At 41.7% G+C, this 20,541-nt stretch overlaps 1 protein-coding gene across 1 annotated transcript in view; it reads right to left on the bottom strand.

The window, feature by feature from the left end:
• Positions 1 to 20,541, bottom strand: part of hipk3b (homeodomain interacting protein kinase 3b) — a 38,175-nt gene that overhangs the window by 6,731 nt on the left and 10,903 nt on the right. Inside the window, 12 exon segments of the mRNA XM_079667209.1 lie at positions 1,250 to 1,512; positions 1,639 to 1,785; positions 1,874 to 2,274; positions 2,276 to 2,450; positions 2,754 to 2,878; positions 3,093 to 3,214; positions 3,299 to 3,422; positions 4,776 to 4,926; positions 5,013 to 5,197; positions 5,703 to 5,789; positions 6,224 to 6,343; positions 11,595 to 11,718. Coding sequence (XP_079523335.1) covers positions 1,250 to 1,512; positions 1,639 to 1,785; positions 1,874 to 2,274; positions 2,276 to 2,450; positions 2,754 to 2,878; positions 3,093 to 3,214; positions 3,299 to 3,422; positions 4,776 to 4,926; positions 5,013 to 5,197; positions 5,703 to 5,789; positions 6,224 to 6,343; positions 11,595 to 11,718 — 2,024 coding nt within the window.

Below are 20,541 nucleotides of genomic sequence, written 5' to 3'. Positions count from 1 at the left end.
TAGCACTAAAATAGCAAGCTGTGCCCTTTTATGTGGGGCTTTAGTTGCAATAGATTCATGGTTGCAGGGGGGGGGGGGGGGTTTCCTTTGAAAGGAAAGGTGATCTGACTCTGTAGGATTTTATCAAATATTTATAGTTGAACCATCAACTTTAAAATAGCCATAAACAGGCTTTAAAATGTATTCAGTTGCTGAGAATATAGGGGTGTCCACAGCTGTTAATAAAGCCTACACATAGCATGCGTAACGCCACTTTAACACCAGGAAGAAACATTCAAACATGTATTTGATTCATGACAGCCAGAAAACGTCTTCATGTTCTCTGCTTGACATCCAAGCTCCAGATATTTATATCCGGGGCCTTTACCATTGTGGGGCAATTACGCATGTGTTATGTATCTTTAAAAAGTGCACATCCACACAGATACAGGGGCACTCAGAAACAGTCTGGAGCCAGAGTAAGGAGTGATGACAGCAAACAAATATGCACTCCAGAGTTTAAAGCCCATACTTCAGGGCAGGTCGCCCATAATCACCTGTGAGAACCTCTGCGGCCTACAAAGACAACGTAATCCCAGGCCATGTGACCTGTGGAGCAGACAGCAGCAGTGATGACTGACAGCTGGCATGACCTGCTCATGCACTTCCATGTCTTGTAAGGGGATAACACCATCAGACCGTAGTCCTGAGTGTGCATCTGAAAAGGTGTCCAGTCACCTGCTATACCGATGTGATCATTTTGGTGTAGAGATAACCTGGGTCTAACACACTGGCCAGGGAGTCACTTCCAGACGTTTTTACTTTAAGAAAAACACACGTTTCCGTATGTAGGCCTGAAACCTAATGTACATTTTTCTTGAATACTATTCCTTATTAAACGATATAAAGCCGTGACCGTGATCGTTTTTGCAATGATCGATGGATGTATAATATGAGTTTATAGCAGTGCATTTTTTTTTAAGAGAGTACATTTTTTATTTTATTTAAGCTTAATCTTTTTTGAATTTGTTTATCTTTTTTTCAAATGTAAGAACTAAGGGTTCACAGCTTCTTAAGCGGTATTACAATTCTATTATATTATAATCTCTTATATCAGTCGCATAACATTTTCTTAAAATTAAAAAAATATTGTGTATTGCAATTACTTACTACCAAAAAAGGTAGTTATCATGACAGAGCTAAGTCAGACTTAAATAAGGATCATAGTGAGTGAAGTTGTGTTATGGATCCATCATATATCCAGTTGTACCTGTGTTGCCGTATGTCTCACTGACAGCAGGGTAGTAGTTATTGTTGTTCTGCACTCTCATTGGAGGCACCACAACAGTACGAACTGCTGGCTTGCTGGGCTCTGTCACCGGGGCGATGCACGCCACACGGGGCTCGCAGTTCTGGTTGCTGTCGGCGATGAAGCGTCGCTGTGTGAAGGGACTGTTGCTATGGCCAGAGGCGTCTGATGTGGGCGAGCTGTCCACCGTGTCACAACCACTCTCCTGTTCATCATCGGACATACTGCAACAAGGCAACCAATCACAAGGGAGGTTAGTGACATGTCGTTTGCAGGAGTTCAGCCATTAATGTAGAACCAGTAAAAACACGTGTTTGTTTGAATGAGTTGCGTTGACCGATTGACCGTACCTGTTTGGGTGTTTGCAGGGGGAGGTGCTGGACTGGGCTGAGGCGGAGGAGCTGGTGCTGAGCGTGCTGTCAGGACTGCTGAGAGAACACACTCTCTCCATACTGACTGTGCTCTGACACGCCTCACAGTCTGCACTACCCTTACACCTGTGTGCAGACAGACACAATAATAATACAACATTTCAGAAGCTAAATTAGAAATATTGTAAGAAGTAACATGATGGTCAGTACTCACTCCCCCATGGAGTGTCTTTGTGCGCTCTCGTCGTCGTCGCTGCTGATACTGATGACACTAACAGTCGGGCTGGCGAGGTCAGAGATCACCATGGCCTGCCGCTGCTCCTGCGAAACTGAGAGCTCCTCACAGTCTGGCTCCACTTTACAGAAGTTCCCCCCCGCCCGCCTGTCGGTCCTTTGCTCCTCTTCAGCAGTGCGCCCTTCCGCCGGGCACCTCGCTTCTACCTGCTGCGCATTCTTTGCTGTATCGGCCATCTTTGGGGACTGGCATGCTACATTTTGGACGTTCGTGTTTTGGGAGTAGTTGCTGCCCCTGTTAAAACAACAAGCCAATTTAAGAGAGGAAGTAACCCTTTTAAGCGAATGAATGTGTGTTTTTTTGCAAAACTCACATGTTGTACCTGTTCACACAGGGCTTGGCTCTCTTGTTGGCAGCTGGCTGTGGCCACACCACATGTGCAATGCCTATGTTGATTGGCTGGTGGTGGTGGGTGGACATGGTCATTTGGTTGGTTAAGAATGGCTGAGGGTGTGCAATCATGGAGCTGTAATGGTTACCATGGGGACGCACTTTCCTGCATTAAGGAAACAGAAAATTGCAAAAGCCTTTAGCCCCATTACAAACGAAATGATCTCAGTCAATGGTCCCAAAGGACATGTATGACTCATTGATCATTAATATTCAGGGGAGCAGACGTGCTGTCTCAGAGCAGTACTGCCATTCCCAAAGCTGCATATAGAAACTAGAGGTAGCGAAACTCTAAAGCATATTGCTTTAGATCATATGACATATTAGAACATATAGAGGGAGGAATATGGATAGTGCAAAAAAATGATATTGTGATCTAAACGAAGTTACAGACAAAAATATTGCTCACCCCCAGTCACCCAGTCTTTGTGAGCCCGCCACAGAGTCGGATGCCAAAGTGGTTGGTGGGGGGGGCACTGATGTCACCTGCTGCCAAGTGGGCAGCAAGATCTGCTGTGCACGGCTGGGCCAGGCCTGTTGAAGTTAAACGGAGCAAAGCATTAATATCAAGTACATTAAAAAGGCACCGTGTTTGTGGATCATTCATAATTAACTTTAAATGATAAATAATGAATGTAACTACTATGTAACTACATTATCTACACTTAACAAAGCCATGCTGTTCCTTCCTCTTTGGCTATGTTATTTGAGCTCCTTTACCATTATTCCATCCTCGCTACCCCCTTACCTGTGTGATGACTCCAGGTCTGATTTGTATGGGCTGGATGGGGGGTGCTTGAGTGAATGGAGGCACAGAAGCCTCCATTCGAACAGAGTAGCCTGATGGTTTAGCTGGGTTGGTGGGGATACCTGCAGGAACAATGGAAAGGAAATGTAGTCTAACCACCACAGATAATAACAAACAAGTGTGAACTAAAGATATAAACCGCCTACCTTGTATGGTTGGGGGACATAGAATCAGTGCCTGCTGAAATGAATCATTGCATCCAAACTGACCATTCCCGGTCTGCAGTGGTATCCCAGGGTGCATTATTGACGTGGCTGATGGGGCTAATCCCTAAAAAGGAAAAATGTTATATGACTGGGATGCTTTCTTGGGTATTGCAACGATCAACAATAGCATCAAAGAGCCAGTAGGTGGTGACATATCTACCAAGTGTGACCTGCATCTCAGCCTGACAGAGGAGCCCAAGGGTCTGTCTCCTACTGAGAGAGCTTCATGGGTTGGTCAGTCAACTTTAGGTATAACCCTAGCTTTTCGGGTGAAAAGTGGCTTACTTGGCAAACCTATGCTAGTTTAACATTGTCACCTCCAACACATGGCGGATATAGTACAGAGGAAGTAAAAAAAAAAAAGGCATCCAGGACCCATTTGCTTAACTCCATGGTAAAATGGAGTCACTATGCTTTAAGGATTCCATCAAATCTAGATTAATACTTTCATCTCATTAAAACACAGCTCTTTATCTGAAAATATTGAATATGATTGGATAGATTTGTGTATGAGCCCGCTCATGAACAGATGAACCACTTTATCCAGGATCACAAGGCTAGATTTTCTTTTAAAGGTTGATAACTAAAAGGTCGCTAGGAAATGTTGAACATACTCTGAGACAGGCCTGAGGGCTGAACAAAGAACAGTTAAGCATGTGCCTCTGCCTCACTGCTCTTGTGCCTGGCTATAATCACATTTATTGAATAACGAGAAGTAGGCATACAGCTCCTGCATGTAGCCCAACCCCCATACACATGATAGTAAACACAAAGCAGCCTTTCACAGGATAATACTAAAAAAGCCTCCACATTTCTCGTTGAATTCTCTTGAAGGAGATAAGAGGAAACATTTACTGCTCCATGGAAACATTATCGCCGAACACTTTAATTGTGAAAAGAATTAGAACAGTTTTTTTAACCTCAGCTTTTGATTTTAGGAATGAAGGAGCTGTCTAATAGTATCCGTATGTCTGTACTGATGAAACAATTGGTCATCTTTCCAAGTATCATCTTCAATAGGCATCGTTTTACATTATTGAGATGCAATGCCAAAAAGAGGGTCAGCTCCTGTTTTTCCATCAGCAACAACAGTGATTTGCACCGTTGCCATGACCTCAGAAACATGACGTGATTTTGTTGCCATGACAGCACTGCTAGGACGCAATAAGATGGGTGAGTCGGCATACACGCAAGCAATAAAGACGAGGACATTGTCTACATGTTCAGTCTTTACAGGAGCAGATGAACAGAACAACACATTGCATGTCGTCAGTGACCCACACCATCTGTCTATATATACCAGGTATAATCAGTGTAATATATGTAATGCTTTTATTCCCTGTAGTAAGTGTAATAACACCGCCAACACACATCAAATCAAACGGCAGATTGTAATTAAACAACATCCTGGACTTACTTGAGTGTGAATATTGCTGAATGGGTGGTTGACAGAGGCAGCAGCGGTTGTGGTCAGAGGTCTGATGAAAGGAACTTTATTTCTGTTGACCGCCTCATATGCACTGGGGCGAGTCCAGCAAACATCCATGACGTGGAAACACGACTTCACACTACAGAAAGACAGAGAGGGACTTCGAGTTAGGTAGGAAGGTCAAAATGACACCATGTCCCAAAATCTGAGGCTTATTGGACTTACTGGTTGCTATGGGGAAAGTCGAGCAGGTGTTGCATTGTCACAAAGGGGTGGCTGAGAGCCTCAGCGGGGGAGATCCTCTCTTCTGCATCGATCAACAACATCTTCTTCAGCAGGCCCACAAACTCCCTACGGTCTGCCTTCTCCACCAACAAGTCACTACCTTCCAGATTCATCACCAAGTTCACCTGGAAAACATTTTACTGTTAAAACTGTTGGCTAGAATCACTGTTCTTAAACGGAATAACGTACTCAAAGAAAAAGAGGTAAGGTCAAATGTAAAATGGCACTCTGTGTATGATGTATCAGTGATCGTTTTGATATGAAACCCATGTTTCAGAATGACAAACAATTTGTCATGAACATGAATTCTCAAGAATCTCCTCTGACTTACAAAATAACCCACCTAAACGAGCATTGTTGGTCAACTGGGGAATTTCCATGTGCTGTCTTTTTACAGAGACTAGTAAGTGAAACCTGAACATTCATTTTACATTTGGGTTTAGCATTTATCAGAAGGGAAGTTGAGCTTAGAGTTGATCTTTAATTTCCCAGTGATAATATGGTGTATTGTGTTCATCCAGCTGTGGGTGTACTTCCTCTGGTAAACACTCCGGTATTCTCTCAGCAATTGATGTTGAACTTCCTCTGAAGTTCTGTTAGGTACATTGTGGTGATAGCAGCTGAACATACATGCGCTATGTCATCCAAACAGCTGAAGATGTACTTCCTGGCCTCCTTTGATTTCATTCCCGTCTCCGTCTCATGCTCATCTGTTGACTACAGAAAAAGAACATGTTTAGTGGGGCGGCAAAAACTAAATATAGCAAAGCAGTTGACATGCTCAGTCAGGATTTTATATTTGATGTGGCTAAAAAACTGTAATGTCAGTTGTGCTCCCAAAATACAGTATTGTAGAACCCTTTGATTTGTTTCAAAGTATGTGGAGCAATGTGACTTAAAGACTGCATTTTATTTTAACGATATGTCACACTGCGCATGTTTTTTCACGAAGCTACGATTGCTTCTTTATTGGGAACTACATTCTTTGTTTACCCATAGGGGAGCAAGAACATATCTGTTGACAGTAAGCCCACCTATGATTTTTTACAATCAGCTTTTAGTGAAACAAAACAAGGGTAGAGGTCAGTTGTTTTCAATAAGTGGCAACAAGCTACGAAGGCATATGCTGCAAGGGTGTAAATAATCCTCACCTTTAGTCTCCGTGCCGCATAGGTGGAGTCAGACTCTCTGCAAAAGAACCGTGATGTCTTTGTCCCCACATTCAGTAAATGTTCCCCTGGCAAACCTTGTGTCTGCGAAATGTAGCGCATCTGTTTGACATAGGGAGAAAAGCAATGGAAACAAAGATATAAACAAAAAGGAATAAATACATCTCATAGCTGAAATTAAATATATTTTCATGAGGAATCAAAAAAGCATTCAAATACTATGTATATTAAATTATGAACATTATTATATAAAGGTGGGTTTTTTCACTGTTTTTGTCGATTTATCATCCCCCACTCTGAAACCAAAACGTCACCCGAGAACTTAATACTAACACACTCTTTTATGTTCTGATCATTTACAAGGTAATGGATACTGACGTCATACTATCAAATCCCTCAGGGTTAAAGTTACAGTGGACATGTACATAATGGGGACAGCTGCTGAGACCTTGAAGATGGCACATTCCTGACCAATGGTTCGACCCAAGTGAGAGTGCAGCTTGTGTTTATCTCTGTAAGGTGTCATGGTGTTTTCATGTAAACCTTGATGATTAGGTTCCTTCAGTCTCATTGCCAAATGCTTGGCTGCGTAATGATGCTCGTCAGTCAGATGCGGTGGGGCGAGAGTGTGACACGCGGGTCTATGAGAGGAGAGCAGTGAGAAGCCCGGCTGACGTCAATCACACCCATGTGCAAAGGACAACAACCATTAGAGATTCAGCGTTGCTTAGAAAGCAAGAGCCAGGCATGGGGAGAACAGAGAGGATCATGAAGGAGATCTAGCTAACCCTTTCCCTTTGAAAATCACCAATTTAGAAGAAAGGCAAACTAATTATTCCTCACACCTTTACTTAAAGGTGGGGTAGGCAATTTTGGAGAAACCAGCTCAAGTGCGCTAGAATTTGAAAATACACAGCCAGAACAAATCTACCACTTCCTTACAGAGCCCCTCCTCCAACACACACGAACGCGCATATGACCAATGAGGGCACGAGATAAGTTTGTGCACAGATGGAAGGCTGACAGGCAGGTAGGCCATCCAGTTACTTTAGTCGGGCCGGCTAAAATGATTGGTCGTGCTTTTTACAGTACTACGGCTTCCACAGATGGGTTTTTTGTCAAAGCACTTCAGATATTCATTGCTATCGGGATGTTAAGAGCATTCCATGGAATATAACAAAAAGTGTATCTCGAGCCGGTTTCTCAAACTTACCTACCCCACCTTTAACTTATATAAAGTTCCCACCCTGCTGCCTGCAAAAAATGAATAAAAACGTGTCTATGTGTGAGTTCCATGACAAAACTCACATTTAAAAAGTGAAAAACAGACAGTAAGAATGTTTCAGTTGGAAGCTCATCGTGTGTTATTCTTCAAGTTGCTCCTCCAGGCAAATGTGATGCTTGAGCATTTGGCTTTTATAAGTCTGTTGCTAAGGTGCAAATCCTGCAATCACTCTGTTTAGGTGGGTGGGACAAGTCTATGTCCGTTGGATATAGATGAGTTAATGATCAAGCAATGCATGATGAATGTTATCTCATCTGCTTAGAGATTTGAATAGGATGGTATACAGCCCCTAGCTTAATAACTCAAGCCACACTAACAGCTCCAAGTATCATAAAACACATTGCGTCACTGTCCACTTCTCCCTTTTGGGGACATTTGTGCTTTCATTTAGTCATTTTCCAAAACATACTGATTAGGTTACATCAACCAAAAATCTTTCTCAAATGTTTTGTCTTTCACATTCACTTTTGATAACTGAGAACTCCAAAAAACCTTACCCTGAAAGTACCCTGCCTAAATGACCCTCCTTTCATGTCCATAATGTAGCTGTGCTGTGCTGTGGTTCGGGAACGTCACATAAACAGAAACAGACACAAGAAAACAACACAGCCAGTGTGTGTGGGTGGAACATTCTTGTGATGGGAAAACCCTTATTTTTCCTGGAAGGCGAGTCACTGCAGAGATCTCACAAACCAGTGAGATCACTGGTGCACGGCCATAGCTCCACAAAACAACTATCCAGCGAGCCCGGGCCTGCTGCAGAGCAGACAGGAAGGCCAGGCAGCATTTATTTGATGGTAGTTGAGATAACCATACACTCCATAAAATATGCATTTCAATGATATTGCTCCGTCACTGCAATACATTAAAGTACATCTCAGCTTAGGATAATGCACCATACCTTCCCTGATGCACAATGAACCTCTTCCACATTTAGATTATAGTAGTTTGCACCCACTAACAAACGGGGACATTCTTACGAGAGACTTTCAACCCCCACTATCCCAAATCCCTTTAGCTTCCACTGACTCTGCCTACATCGGCTTATTCTAACCGATCGCCCAAGTTGCAAGCTAGGCCAAGCCCCGGAGAAAAGAGGAAAAAGAGGAGGCGTGCAGAACTTTGGTCTGCCATAGTGTGCACTGAACCCAATGGTTACACTACTTGTACTGTGCTTGAGATAGCAAGACAAAGTGAGTGTAATGAGGGCCTGAAGAAAGGTTTAAAAACAACAACAATATGGGTAATGAAGTCATAGCCAAGACTACAGCACCTTGGGCTAATCATAGACACTCATAAGACACTGGCTGAGTCGCGAGGTTCGTCACTTCAAAGGAGTGAGAAGCCTCGTGCTCTAGCAAAAGATGGTGTGACTGGGTGATGAGGTAAGGACGGGAAGAGGAGGATCAGGAGTTATAAATACAGTATGCTGTGTGGTATGGAACAAGACCCCCTGCAGAAAGAGAAGAGGGAGAGGAGGGGGTGGCAGCAACTCTCCGCTCCAGCCAGATCACCCTGTGGCCCCTGGATGGCACCTCACCCCAGCAGGCAGCTGCCGAGCTGTTTACTGACGAGTCAGTTGGTTATTTATTTTAGGCGCTAAAAATTTACAAGCTTCTATTTTGAATATCGGTAATATATTTATATCAGAATGAAAGCACATGGTGTGCCAGTTTAGGAATATTTCTGTCCTCAACCTTTTAAACTCATGACAACTCTGGCTTTACTTGTGGGAGTCAACTAATGATTGCAGAAGCACTCTAAAATAGTTTGAAGCTAGGAAGTAAGATAGCAAAACCTTCTGGTTTGGATCCTAGAAAATCAAAGATGTCCTTATATCAAGTTCAATTGGAGCATCTATTTCTTGTTAATCGTGAACACGAAAAAAAGGTTTGAACAGAAAGGGGATGTGGTTTGCTTCGGCTTAATCACTGCACCTTTGAGAGTAATCCTACATCATTTGACATCAAGTGTTGCCACCGATAGAGCTGTGATTTAATGTCAGGATTTGTGGAAGTATGAGTTTTTGTTCTTCACGCTATACTATTTCTATAAAAGGCTTTAAAAACAACAACTGGTAGTGATCTTACTTCATCTATATGTGCATGTACTTTGCTTTAGTATGGCATCCAGAAAACATCAAAATAAGAACTTGATGTTTTTTATTAGACCGATGCTCCTGAACAGACTGCTTTTTTACAAATGTCCATGATCAACTTGAGAACCCTGTGTTTTCTATTTCTTAGAGGCACAGGGGTAAAAACAAGGCCTCTCCAGGATGTGCTTGAGACTTTACTAGACTACCATTCTGCTAAAATGGGCAAGGGTTTTGAGTTCAGTCATCCCGGAGAACATCCAGAGCCTAAGACCCACTGCAGGCATTTTAATCAGCAGGCAACAATAGACAGTAACATGAGCGGTGCACGATACAGCGAGCTGAAATGTAATGCGACTAACTACCTTTCCCTTTAGATGACTAATGCCCTGCACCACAATCCACCACTTGTGTTTTACAGTGTATTCAAATTCTAATTCAGTTCCCCATTTAAAGTACAGTAGGATGATATCCTTATCTGATCAGTCTAACAACCATCTGCTCAAAGCAGTCCCATACAAAATAGAGGGGGCTCCCCCAAGAAGAAAATATGAAACTTTGCGACATGCAAAGTCGTTTTTTGGCTGCTGCAAAAACAGATCCATCATATTCAGAGTGATGGTGCAGCGCTCAAGTCAAATCTTTTTCGGTAGTGTTGAGTTATCTCTCCTGTCTCAGTCCTGGGAAGAGTGAAAAATGATGCCTGGTCATAAAAATACTTTGGTGTGACTGCAGTGTGCAGCGGGGCAGATTGCTGTAATCTAGAGTGCTGCATGGGACACAGCAGGACCTGACCCAGGCGGTGCTGGAAGGCTTTGAGTAGATCGGCCTCCGGCGGTGGAGAGTAGCTCAACATAAGCCCAGATCAGTCTAGTCCTGGGAAGACACTGTCAGGTCTCTGCTTGGGTGGAGGGAGGGGCAGACAGCAGCTCCTAATAGACATACCATCAGTCACAATGATATGCCTTCCTGCTCACTGTCACAGATGCCAGCAGATGCAATCCTCGGGGTATGTACGTCAGAAGGGAAGCCGTAAATACTGCAATAATTTGTTACTGTAAGTCACATGTCTCTTTCTTCATTCAAACAGTCCATCACTGTCTTTCTTTCTGTGGGGTAGTTAGGCTAAAAAGTGTTTCTTTCCCTAACCCTCAAGTTCACTCTTCTTCCTGTCCCTTTCTTGCTCATACAGAAAATCTCTTCAGCGCCCTTAATATCTTATTAGGCGTAGATCTCACAGATTCAAATAACAGATTTTTCCAGCTGTACACCCTGTGACAATGTCGCATTCTTGTTTTAGCTTCGAGCCATCTGTCATAAACTTAAGTGCTGAGTCCCCCTCTCTGCCTTTTTAAGGCAGTGTTAGCTTCTCTTCTAAACTAAATCGTTCAAGGCAGGTCTTTTGGGGGATTTAGACTAAAGTGGTCATCCTGCAAACTCCCACGTTGGGAGCCATGTCTGAATCAGTACCCTGAAGGCAAGTCTGCAATAACAAGCTGGATTGAATGCAAACACAGAAACAAACACACTGAAGCCATTCCTGTGTGGGAGTCTTGATTGGGAAAAGTAGGGTTTAATGAAAAGAAGGAGGCAAAAGAAAAAAGAAAAGAAGGTCAGAGAAGAGACCAGGAACATATGTGGTTGGGTGGAAACAGAGGGTGTAACGATACTTGGGCAGTGTAAGGATGGGGGGCTGACCTATTGGAGAAAAGGCTTAGGAAAGTGTAAAACCTATAAATGGAGGCAAGGCCCGCTGTGGCAGAGGAAACCAGTTTCCAAGTGCAAATGGTACAGAGGAAAGACTGACTCATAGACACTGGATCTATAAGTAGGAGGTGCTGGGATAAACTGAAAACAGAACAGAAAATGGAGGATAGCAGGCAGCATTCTAGGGGACTAATAACTCCCCCAAAAGTGATAAAATAAGAGCCAACGGCAGGTAAAATGTGAGAGATGGTGAGATGGTAGTTTACCTGGTCGTACTCCAGGGCCCCGGGGTAAAGGGGCCAGCCCAGAAAAAGTTCAGCTACCACACAGCCGAGGGACCACATGTCTATGGCTTCACTAAACGGCAATCCCAAAATAATCTCTGGAGCCCTGTGGAACAGACAAAACATACAACTGTTAGTCTGATGTGACAATTATATACAGGTTATTTGAAAATAAATAAAAAGCCAATATTAGTACACAGGGCAAGAAATGAGCCACATTTCAAATATGCAAATGGCTAGGTGATTTGCATCACTCAAACGTGGAGAGAATGGTTTATTTTGTACAGACATTTCACACAAAGAGGCTTAAATCATGTTTTTGAGCATTATATACAAACATCAAAACAAATTCAAGAACCAACCACTCACTAAAAACAACATTTTCTCTGAAAAATAAATTAAATGAATTACTTCGGTTAGGGCTATTCTTTATATTTAGTTTTGCTGTTGTATTTTCACATGTAATGCATTTTGGTGTTCTCATAAACTATACAATCAATATATGCATTAATGAAACTGTATTCTCAGTTTCACTACTGACACATGTATTGCAAGTTGTCTTTATCGGCTGAAGTCTTTCAAGGCAGCTTTGTTAGTGAGTGTTGGCTTGCAGGCGTCAGCAGGCTGAGTCAGTGGGTTAGCAGGTCAGCTGGACAGGATCACAGCTTAGATGGTCTGCTGGATTTGCTCTAGGTTGATGCGAAATAAGTAACAGTCACTGGGTCTTTGCCTACGTGCTGGCTTGTGTTACTGTTAAGCTCCATAATAGCACTTTAATAGTCTCTCACAGGGATGCTAGTGGTGACGCAGGCATGTCAGCACTAATACAGGTAATGCGTGCTGACTACTGTCAAGAACATGTTGTTTAGGACACAGCACAAAGCCTGTAAACAGTGACAGTGCAGACGGCATGATGTAGCGTGAACCGTTTTTTCTGACACGTGTATGTTCAGGGGTGGCCTCTAAGCTCATTCAAATCAATAAGACACGTTAAGTTATTAGGCCTCAGACCAGTACGAGCATATCAGGTAATGCGGGGAAAATAACACTGCCGTGACTAGGCTAAAATGATGAGCGACATACAGTAGGTTGAGACATTTTCCCCATCCCAGGGCTTATGGATATTACAACGTGAACATAATTGTATCAAAACATATATGTTGAGATCATGTTTAAATTAGTATTTCAGTAATAATTATGCCTCAGCTCTATTGCCCATAGATGTTCCCATTGCTCAGAATAACTAAAATATAATTAGAAAGAAACTTGAGTGACTGACAGATATCATTTCACTTCCGTTCTGCATATATTTGTCACAAGGTTTAACCTCCTCCAGCTATTTAACAACATGTAAAGAATCCAGAGGATTAAAAAAATCGAAAGTACGTTGAGGATAAGATTTCAATACAATTAGATCAAAGTTCAACGATTGCTATTTCTTCCCTAACATACCAACTAAGGCAGTCCCAAGCTGTCATATGGCACATATGTTAAATCCATATCCAACAACTACTCTATGACGTCTTTGGAGCCATATGGGACTGAAGGGTTCAGGACATATGGATAGCAACAGCAAATTTAAGACCAGCTAAAATAAGTTTCACACGGTTCAAACAAATGAACGCAACAGCTGGTGCAGTAGACAACATAGCAGCAGAAAACCAACCGGGCAGTTATGCCAACCATTTCAGCCTCACAGCCATGTCCTATTTATAAGGAACAGGTTTTCCCTGGAGGAGTGAGGAGAGCGAGGCTACATATAAACACGCCATTATAATCATCAAGACACAAGGCTGATACAGGGATATACAGTATGGCTGTTGCAGCACAACAAGCCTTCACTGGATTGGTCTAGTTGCTGGTGTCTAATCTGTAACCAAAACCTGAGAGTAGTGCAACAGCAACAGCCAGTGCATGGACAGCAACAGCCAGTGCATGGATCCATCAACCACTCTTTTTCAACTTTTCAAATCAAGTCGTGCTGAATCAGAGCTTTTATACAAGGCTCAATAATCTGCTTTAATTTGCAACCCTTCTCTATATCTAGAATTCCAAATAAACCTGTAATTGGGTCCTGTAAAAAAAATAGTTACTATGAAAATGCGGTATTAATGTCTTGACAGGGATACATCATTCTTATCGATGTGACAACATTTTTAAGATTGCCCTGGGCTGTTTTCAAAATCTAACTACCTGGAAGAAATATATCAACTAAAATAATAAAGCCAGTACACCCTTTGGAAGTCAAAGAAATCTAAATCTAAAACAGTCCCATTGCAAGGAAAGCACAAAAGGGAGACGAGGAAATAATAGATCATTCAGGAGTCACCTATGTTCAGCTCTTTGTTTATTTCTTGGTCCAATTCCACCGGAGATTATGCAAAGTGCTTTTGGGCTCACGGAGGATATTCACACAGCGAATATGCTACCGTTCTTATCAATTTTGTTATTTCACACACATTGGTTTCTAATGCTATATTGTGCCGCAACTCTATCCGTCTATGCACATTTTTCTCAGCCACAAGACAAAAAGGTCTATTGACTGATACTGCTTCACTGTTCAAAGGTTTGAAATGAATGACTGAGTGAAACAAGAGTTGTCTACAATATCAGGGTGTTCAAAGGCTTCCATAGAGCCTCGCGTGTTATCTGTGCAAAACACGTCCAGAGGCAGCAGAGAGGAAAAAGACACATCTTCAAAGAGCTTTCTAGGACGCAATTTTCAAAACATTCCATGCTTCACGGCTCACTTTTAAAGGTTTCAGCCTTTCTACCACCGTAGGCCTATTGCACACAGTTTTAAAATATGCTCATTAAATTGAACATAGTTAATATAATCTGATAAATAGATTTGATTGAACAGATTAAGAGTGACGTGGTGCGATATATGTAACATTTGGTTTTGGTGAGGTCATTACAGAACAAGGCCTTAGTGAGAATAACAAACTCTGCATTGGCTTGTCTTTAATGGAAACCATCACAAACAAACCCTAATGCACAATGCTGAGTGCAGCAGTAACAGCAGGCCCCGCATGGGCACACCACTGTGCCAACTGTGACCCGCCCACACTGCAGGTGTGAGTTCTAGCAACAATCGCAAAATAAAACCCAAACAGTTCAAAAGCAATGGTATATTCTTCTGAAGCTATTTTTTTTCCTCCCAGCCTGAAGCTTCCCCCATGTTTGACTGCTCCTTTGTGGAAAGGCTCTGGCCAATGGAATAAATTGTTTCCCCCGGTCAACAAGTTCAACTGTTTGCTCCTTCACCTCAAACAGCTGCTTCCCCTTCATCCATCCATCTCTTCTTTTCCTCCCATTTAGTTTCTCTGTCGCTCATATACAAAGAGGCTGAGGCACAAGGCAATTTTTTGTTAGACAAACATGACGCAAGGCGAGATTCCAAAACACAGTGTATAGGTGTACTAAATATTTCACCAAGAGGTCCAGAAAAGTTCCTTAAACATTGGAAATGAGCAGAATCCTCGGTCCTTAATATTTTAAATCTTGGCACATAGATGTTTAGTGCCTTTAATATTTGTAAAACCTATTTCTATTTAGTTCTGCATAGTTATTGTGTTTTTGCTCGCCATTGAACAACAGAAATAGGCTTACATAAGAATACATTGCATTTCTCCATACTTCACAGATTTACTGAAACAAGCATATTTCCCAAAGTGTCAGTCTGTTTTTTTCTTCTGTTCAATTATTATATTTCTTTATGCCTGAAAAATAGAAAACAAAGAAGCTGAGAAACATGTCTTATACTTGCTAGAAGGGCCACGGCAGAACAGAGAAATTACCCCCATGTCTATTTCTTATTCATGCCTATTATCTTACACTCCGAAAATAGATCCTCACAGGGAGGATCCGAGTGTAAAGTGGCATCCTACCAGCTCACAAAAGCTTTTATTCATTTGACAGGGCAGCAGTGGCAAAGACGGACAAAATCCTCTGGCAGGGAGCAGAGGTAATATTAAGTATGCAATTTTCATAACAAGAAAAAAAAGAACATTCCCATCATGCCTGTACTACGCTCACAACTCTGAACAAACTCATTCAGAACAGACAATGGCTAAGAATCTCTTACGCTACAACATTTTGTTCTCATTAGTTACCCAATGGTTATTTTTAAACATTTATGAACCAAATGTATGCCAGTGATTGGCACATCTGGATGATGCTGTGGAATGTGCGTTAGCATGTTGGATGTGTTTCCTTCACATCTGCCCAGCACCACTGACACTCTTTTCTTAAAGAAACTCTCTCTTTGTAAGTCCCCGGTCTTCCAGCTGTGGTGTTTCATTTGAGCCTGCCATATTTTGATTGAGTCACGTGACCATCTGCCTGTGCTAAACTCGGCATATGTTGTTAATAGTGTACAGTTAAAGGGTTCCGGGAAGAACTAATGCTTTTGAACTTTGGCTTTGCATAACATGCATCGATTTAGATGACGTGTATTCTGTGTGCGGCTTTGTGCACTTCACTGTGACCTCTGTGCCGTTGCGAATGTTTGGAACGAATACACACACATATATTACAGCACTATACTTGTTGCATTCTCACGTAGGCCTTTCAGTAAGCTTGATCAAATTTATAAACCATTCGGGCTCAGCCACGAACACACATTTATGGTGACTCCATGATGGAAGAATGGAGCTTTACCGCACGACTCTTCCAGGAACTGTAATTCCACCCACTGCCAGGGCGCTCTGTATTATTCAGTGGAACACAGATGCAGTGTAGCAAAGACGTAGGTGGCACTTGCACTCTGATCTCCCCGGACCTTAGATTAAGGATACAAGGCTTTAGACATGTTTTACAGATGTTAACCAGTCAATGTACTGTCGTAGAGCAAGTGGGAAAGAAATAAAAACATTTCCAGTTCAGATCGACTGAGCCTTTTCTTTAGGGTTTTGCTGTAAACGTTCTTTGAATGCAGCGGCCTCTGGAGAACAAGAAACTTTGCGCGAGTGCGATTGAATAATAAAACGGAGCCATTTTAAAAAAGCGATTAAAACATGTCTTCTTTCTAGCCTATACACCTATACTGAAATTCCTTGACCAATGTCTTTTAAATTATTAAAAAAGGTAGCAGTTCCAAACGATTCCAAAGATATGAAAACAAAGATGGCCGACAACCTACTGTTTATTAATCTACTTATAGAGGCATATCATTTACCAGAATCCATGGCTAAAGGAGTATGGTATCAGCAGTCCACAGCTTTGACATCACATATCTATGCTTTATGTTGCCAACTGAATGGCCTTAGTCATGAAGGATGCAATTTTCAAGGTGAAGTCCAACAAGAACTCAATGGACATTACACCTCAACGCTATTCATTTGTGAAACGCCAACAAGGACAAGGCTTTCTGGTGCTTCCATTCCAGGAACACAAACTGGCAAAGAATAGCATCAAGTGCTCACTAAAATGATTTCTTAGAAGCGGTAACAGTTCATGTTGTTTATAGCAATTTATTAAACCAATGTGACCGTCGGCAAAAGTACAGCAACGTAATTTGAAGCCGTTTAGTTGGAACAAGCCTTTAGCCTGTGAGCACGAGTTTGAGTTATTCTTGTAAGCCTTTAGGGAGTTGGTTTCGTCACAGATCTACCAATAGGAATACGGATCTGAGACAGTATCAAAGTAAACTGAAAATTAAAGGATCACATCTTGTAAATAAAACGCACAATGTTGCGAAACACAGCAACTAACCTTGATGCATAATTTATAGTCTTGCTAAATAACACATTGCAAGCTACTTTGGCAAGCTACTTAGTCCATATAAATACTTAGAAACACTCATTACCCACTAACCCACAGAAGTACAGTTCAAATAAGGTCCCCCACACACAAATATGTATAATGACTGTCTGGGGTATAACTGGCTCATTCTGTAATAATGCCAGATTCCACTATGGCAAATAAGAGAATTTCATTGAGGTACCTGTCCAACATGGGCAATCCGTAGTAGATCTTTCCATTAAGTCTATGCCGAATTGTTGCATGGAGGAGAAAGGTTTTAATGAACGCTACTGCAAATTCGGATCTAAATCTGTCAAGATTATTTGCCTATCGTTTGTAATTATTTTTGTTTAATATGTATGTTGAAACCTCATTAAATATCCAATACAATAAAAACTTAGCTGACTGTTCAAATCAGGATTGCAAATTACGAGCTGCATCTGGCCAAATGCATGTGAATTGTGGAAGCGGCAGATGTAGCTGTCAAACGTGTTGCTTTGAGTGGGTGATAGATTTAAGGTATCCACCAGCCACTTTAGATTAATGGACAACTAATATTTATTGCTGGGCATATTTCAAAACACAACACAAATGGACATGTGAAAATCAAAACAGCTGACGTTAGATATGGTTGACCTTGAGTGAGTAAGTGAGAGCTCTCTAGTATTTCAAGCTGTCCCTATTTGATTCTGGCTGCCTATGTGCTTCACCATCTATAGAAGTCAAAGCCCACTGGCCGGTATCCCAGGAGCTATTTCAGGCAACCCTTCACTCTAGCCTCAGCAACTCTGTTCGCTCACAGTATGCTTAGCATACTCCTTTCTGTGAGGGGGTACAAAATGCAAACACATTTTTACAAAGCAATTTCCAACTGTGAGTGTTTTGTTTTGAACAACTGTGTCCTAAAAAGAGACTCAAATGAGAAATACGTACATAGAAAATATTCAAATATATAAATACATACTAAAGTGCATAAAGAATAGAATGAAACTACCGCTTTGTTCAAACCTATGACCAGTATTGTTGTATAACAGGACTGGTGAAACCATATTTTCTATATTCATTTGCTTTGGTATAAACAAATGCTGATGTAAACGCTGCATACCACGACCACATGAGAATGAAGAGATGGGTATAATATGGAAGGCTTCTTGTTTTTTATTTTTGGCAAAAATATGTTTCCACATGAATCACTTGTTTATCAAACCATCTTCCCATCTGTGAATCAAAATACATCACTATGCAACATCTGTGAAAGAAGTGCTGGTCACCAAAGTTGACAGAACTGACTAACACAGTTGAAGCAGCTGCACTTTTCACTTCCTCCCCTGCAAATGTACAGCAAAGTGCAGTTCTATTTTGAGTATCTTCCTAAAATATTCACAAAAATGATGAAAAGAGAATGCAAAATTAAGGTTTCACTTACAAGTATTTTTCAACTGACACCATAAAACTAAAAGCAGAGAAATAGGTAAAAACATTGTTCTCTCCCTTTGGTCAGTGTGGAAAGCTATGGTAATGTGAAAAGAGACATCCAATCATCTATTTACATGAATTTTCATGGACAGTATTTTCATTCCCTGCAGAACACACTGCTTCGCTGGCTCAGTGTGCAGGCAGTGAGAATTATTCAAATGCATGTAAATGCCTTTCACTGAAAACAGCTAAGACTAACCTGAACGTGGCTCATAAATCCTCACTTCTTCTGAGCCTCTGAAACCAAGACTTAACACAAAAACGCACAATCTGTACCACCAAATAGCCTTAATCTCGCCATCTGAGTATATCTCAGATATTCTTGCCATACCGTGTCAATCTGTAAGAAACTGTGACCAGGGGCCTCATTTATAAAGCCTTGCGTAGGATTCACGTTGGAAGGTCGCTTACCTAAATAAACCCGCAGACATTTTCCGATTTATAAAACACTACGCACCGGCGTAAGGTGGAGACAAATCACATTGTTTGTTTGGTGGATGCAGTTTGAACCAGAGTAGCTCAGGAGGTTGGATCGTCACCAAAATAAATAAATAAGTGGTCCGAAAAAAGTTAATGACAAAATACACATAACCTTCCTCAGGCAGTGTGTCAGTGTGTTTGGGCCGGGGACAGGAGACCCCCCCCCCATGATGAGAAACTGTAAGAAAGGGGGATCCCTGCGGAGTGGAGTCAATTCATGTTTTTATTTTTATTTGGTGGTTTGTGTTCCAGCTGTCGATCAGCTGTGGGCAGCGTCTCCACTGCAGCCTGTGCGTTTTATAAATCGCAAACATTACTTAGAAACTGGCGTACGCCATCTTTTGAGCGTACACACCGTTTATAAATGAGGCCCCAGGAGACATTCCTGATTTATTTTGCTGAGAACAGGGACAGAATGTTTTAAGGTCAAGATATGCTTAGCAAACTGCAGTTCGGTATCGACTAAGTTTTGACTGTTTCCATATGGATTCCTTAAGGCTTTTGATCTGCAATGCGTTGAGTCTTACATTGGCGAAGTTCATTAAATCTCTAAACCTAGAGGTAAGGTAGGTCTATTTATATAGCACATTTTCAGACACAGAGCCAATTCAAAGTGCTTTACATCATCATTAACACTCAAATAATATATTTCTCTTTACAAACATCTGTTGATTTAGTAAGATCTGAAGTTATGTAAAGTTGTCTTTCACTTGACTACGAGATCACAACTCATTGAAATTAGATACCGACTTGAGGGTGAGGCGCTTGCCATGGGGCAAAACGTGGTACAAGGACTTTGTGAGAGTGGATGACCAAATTGATCATGAAATCACTCCACAGCATCAAGCAGCTGCCTAGTCTACATCTTACCTATTATAGGATGCTATCATGGTAGAAAGAGAATAGGGCTGGTTTCCAATAATGGTAAATGTTGCCTGACCTACAATATGCCACCAGTGGGAATCAAACCATGTCTTTTTTACTGCAGTGCAGTTAACTTAAGCTCGCTTGTCTATCTTGTTACAAACCTTAAAAAAAACAGTTGTCATAACATACAGTGTTTCCCACAAATAGACTTTGCTTGGGCGGTCCGCCAAAGTATATTTCATGACCCATATAGGTTTTAAAAAATGGTATCCGTCCGCGAGCACGACGCCATCCGTAATCGATTAACTAGTGGACAACGGCCCCTACTTTACCTGTTTGCTCCGCTATCGCGTGAAGGGTC

This window comes from Notothenia rossii, assembly GCF_949606895.1.
Source record: "Notothenia rossii genome assembly, chromosome: 2".
NCBI lineage: Eukaryota > Metazoa > Chordata > Actinopteri > Perciformes > Nototheniidae > Notothenia > Notothenia rossii.
The sequence above is the reverse complement of the archived record's forward strand: the minus strand, read 5'-3'. Positions and strand labels throughout refer to the sequence as shown.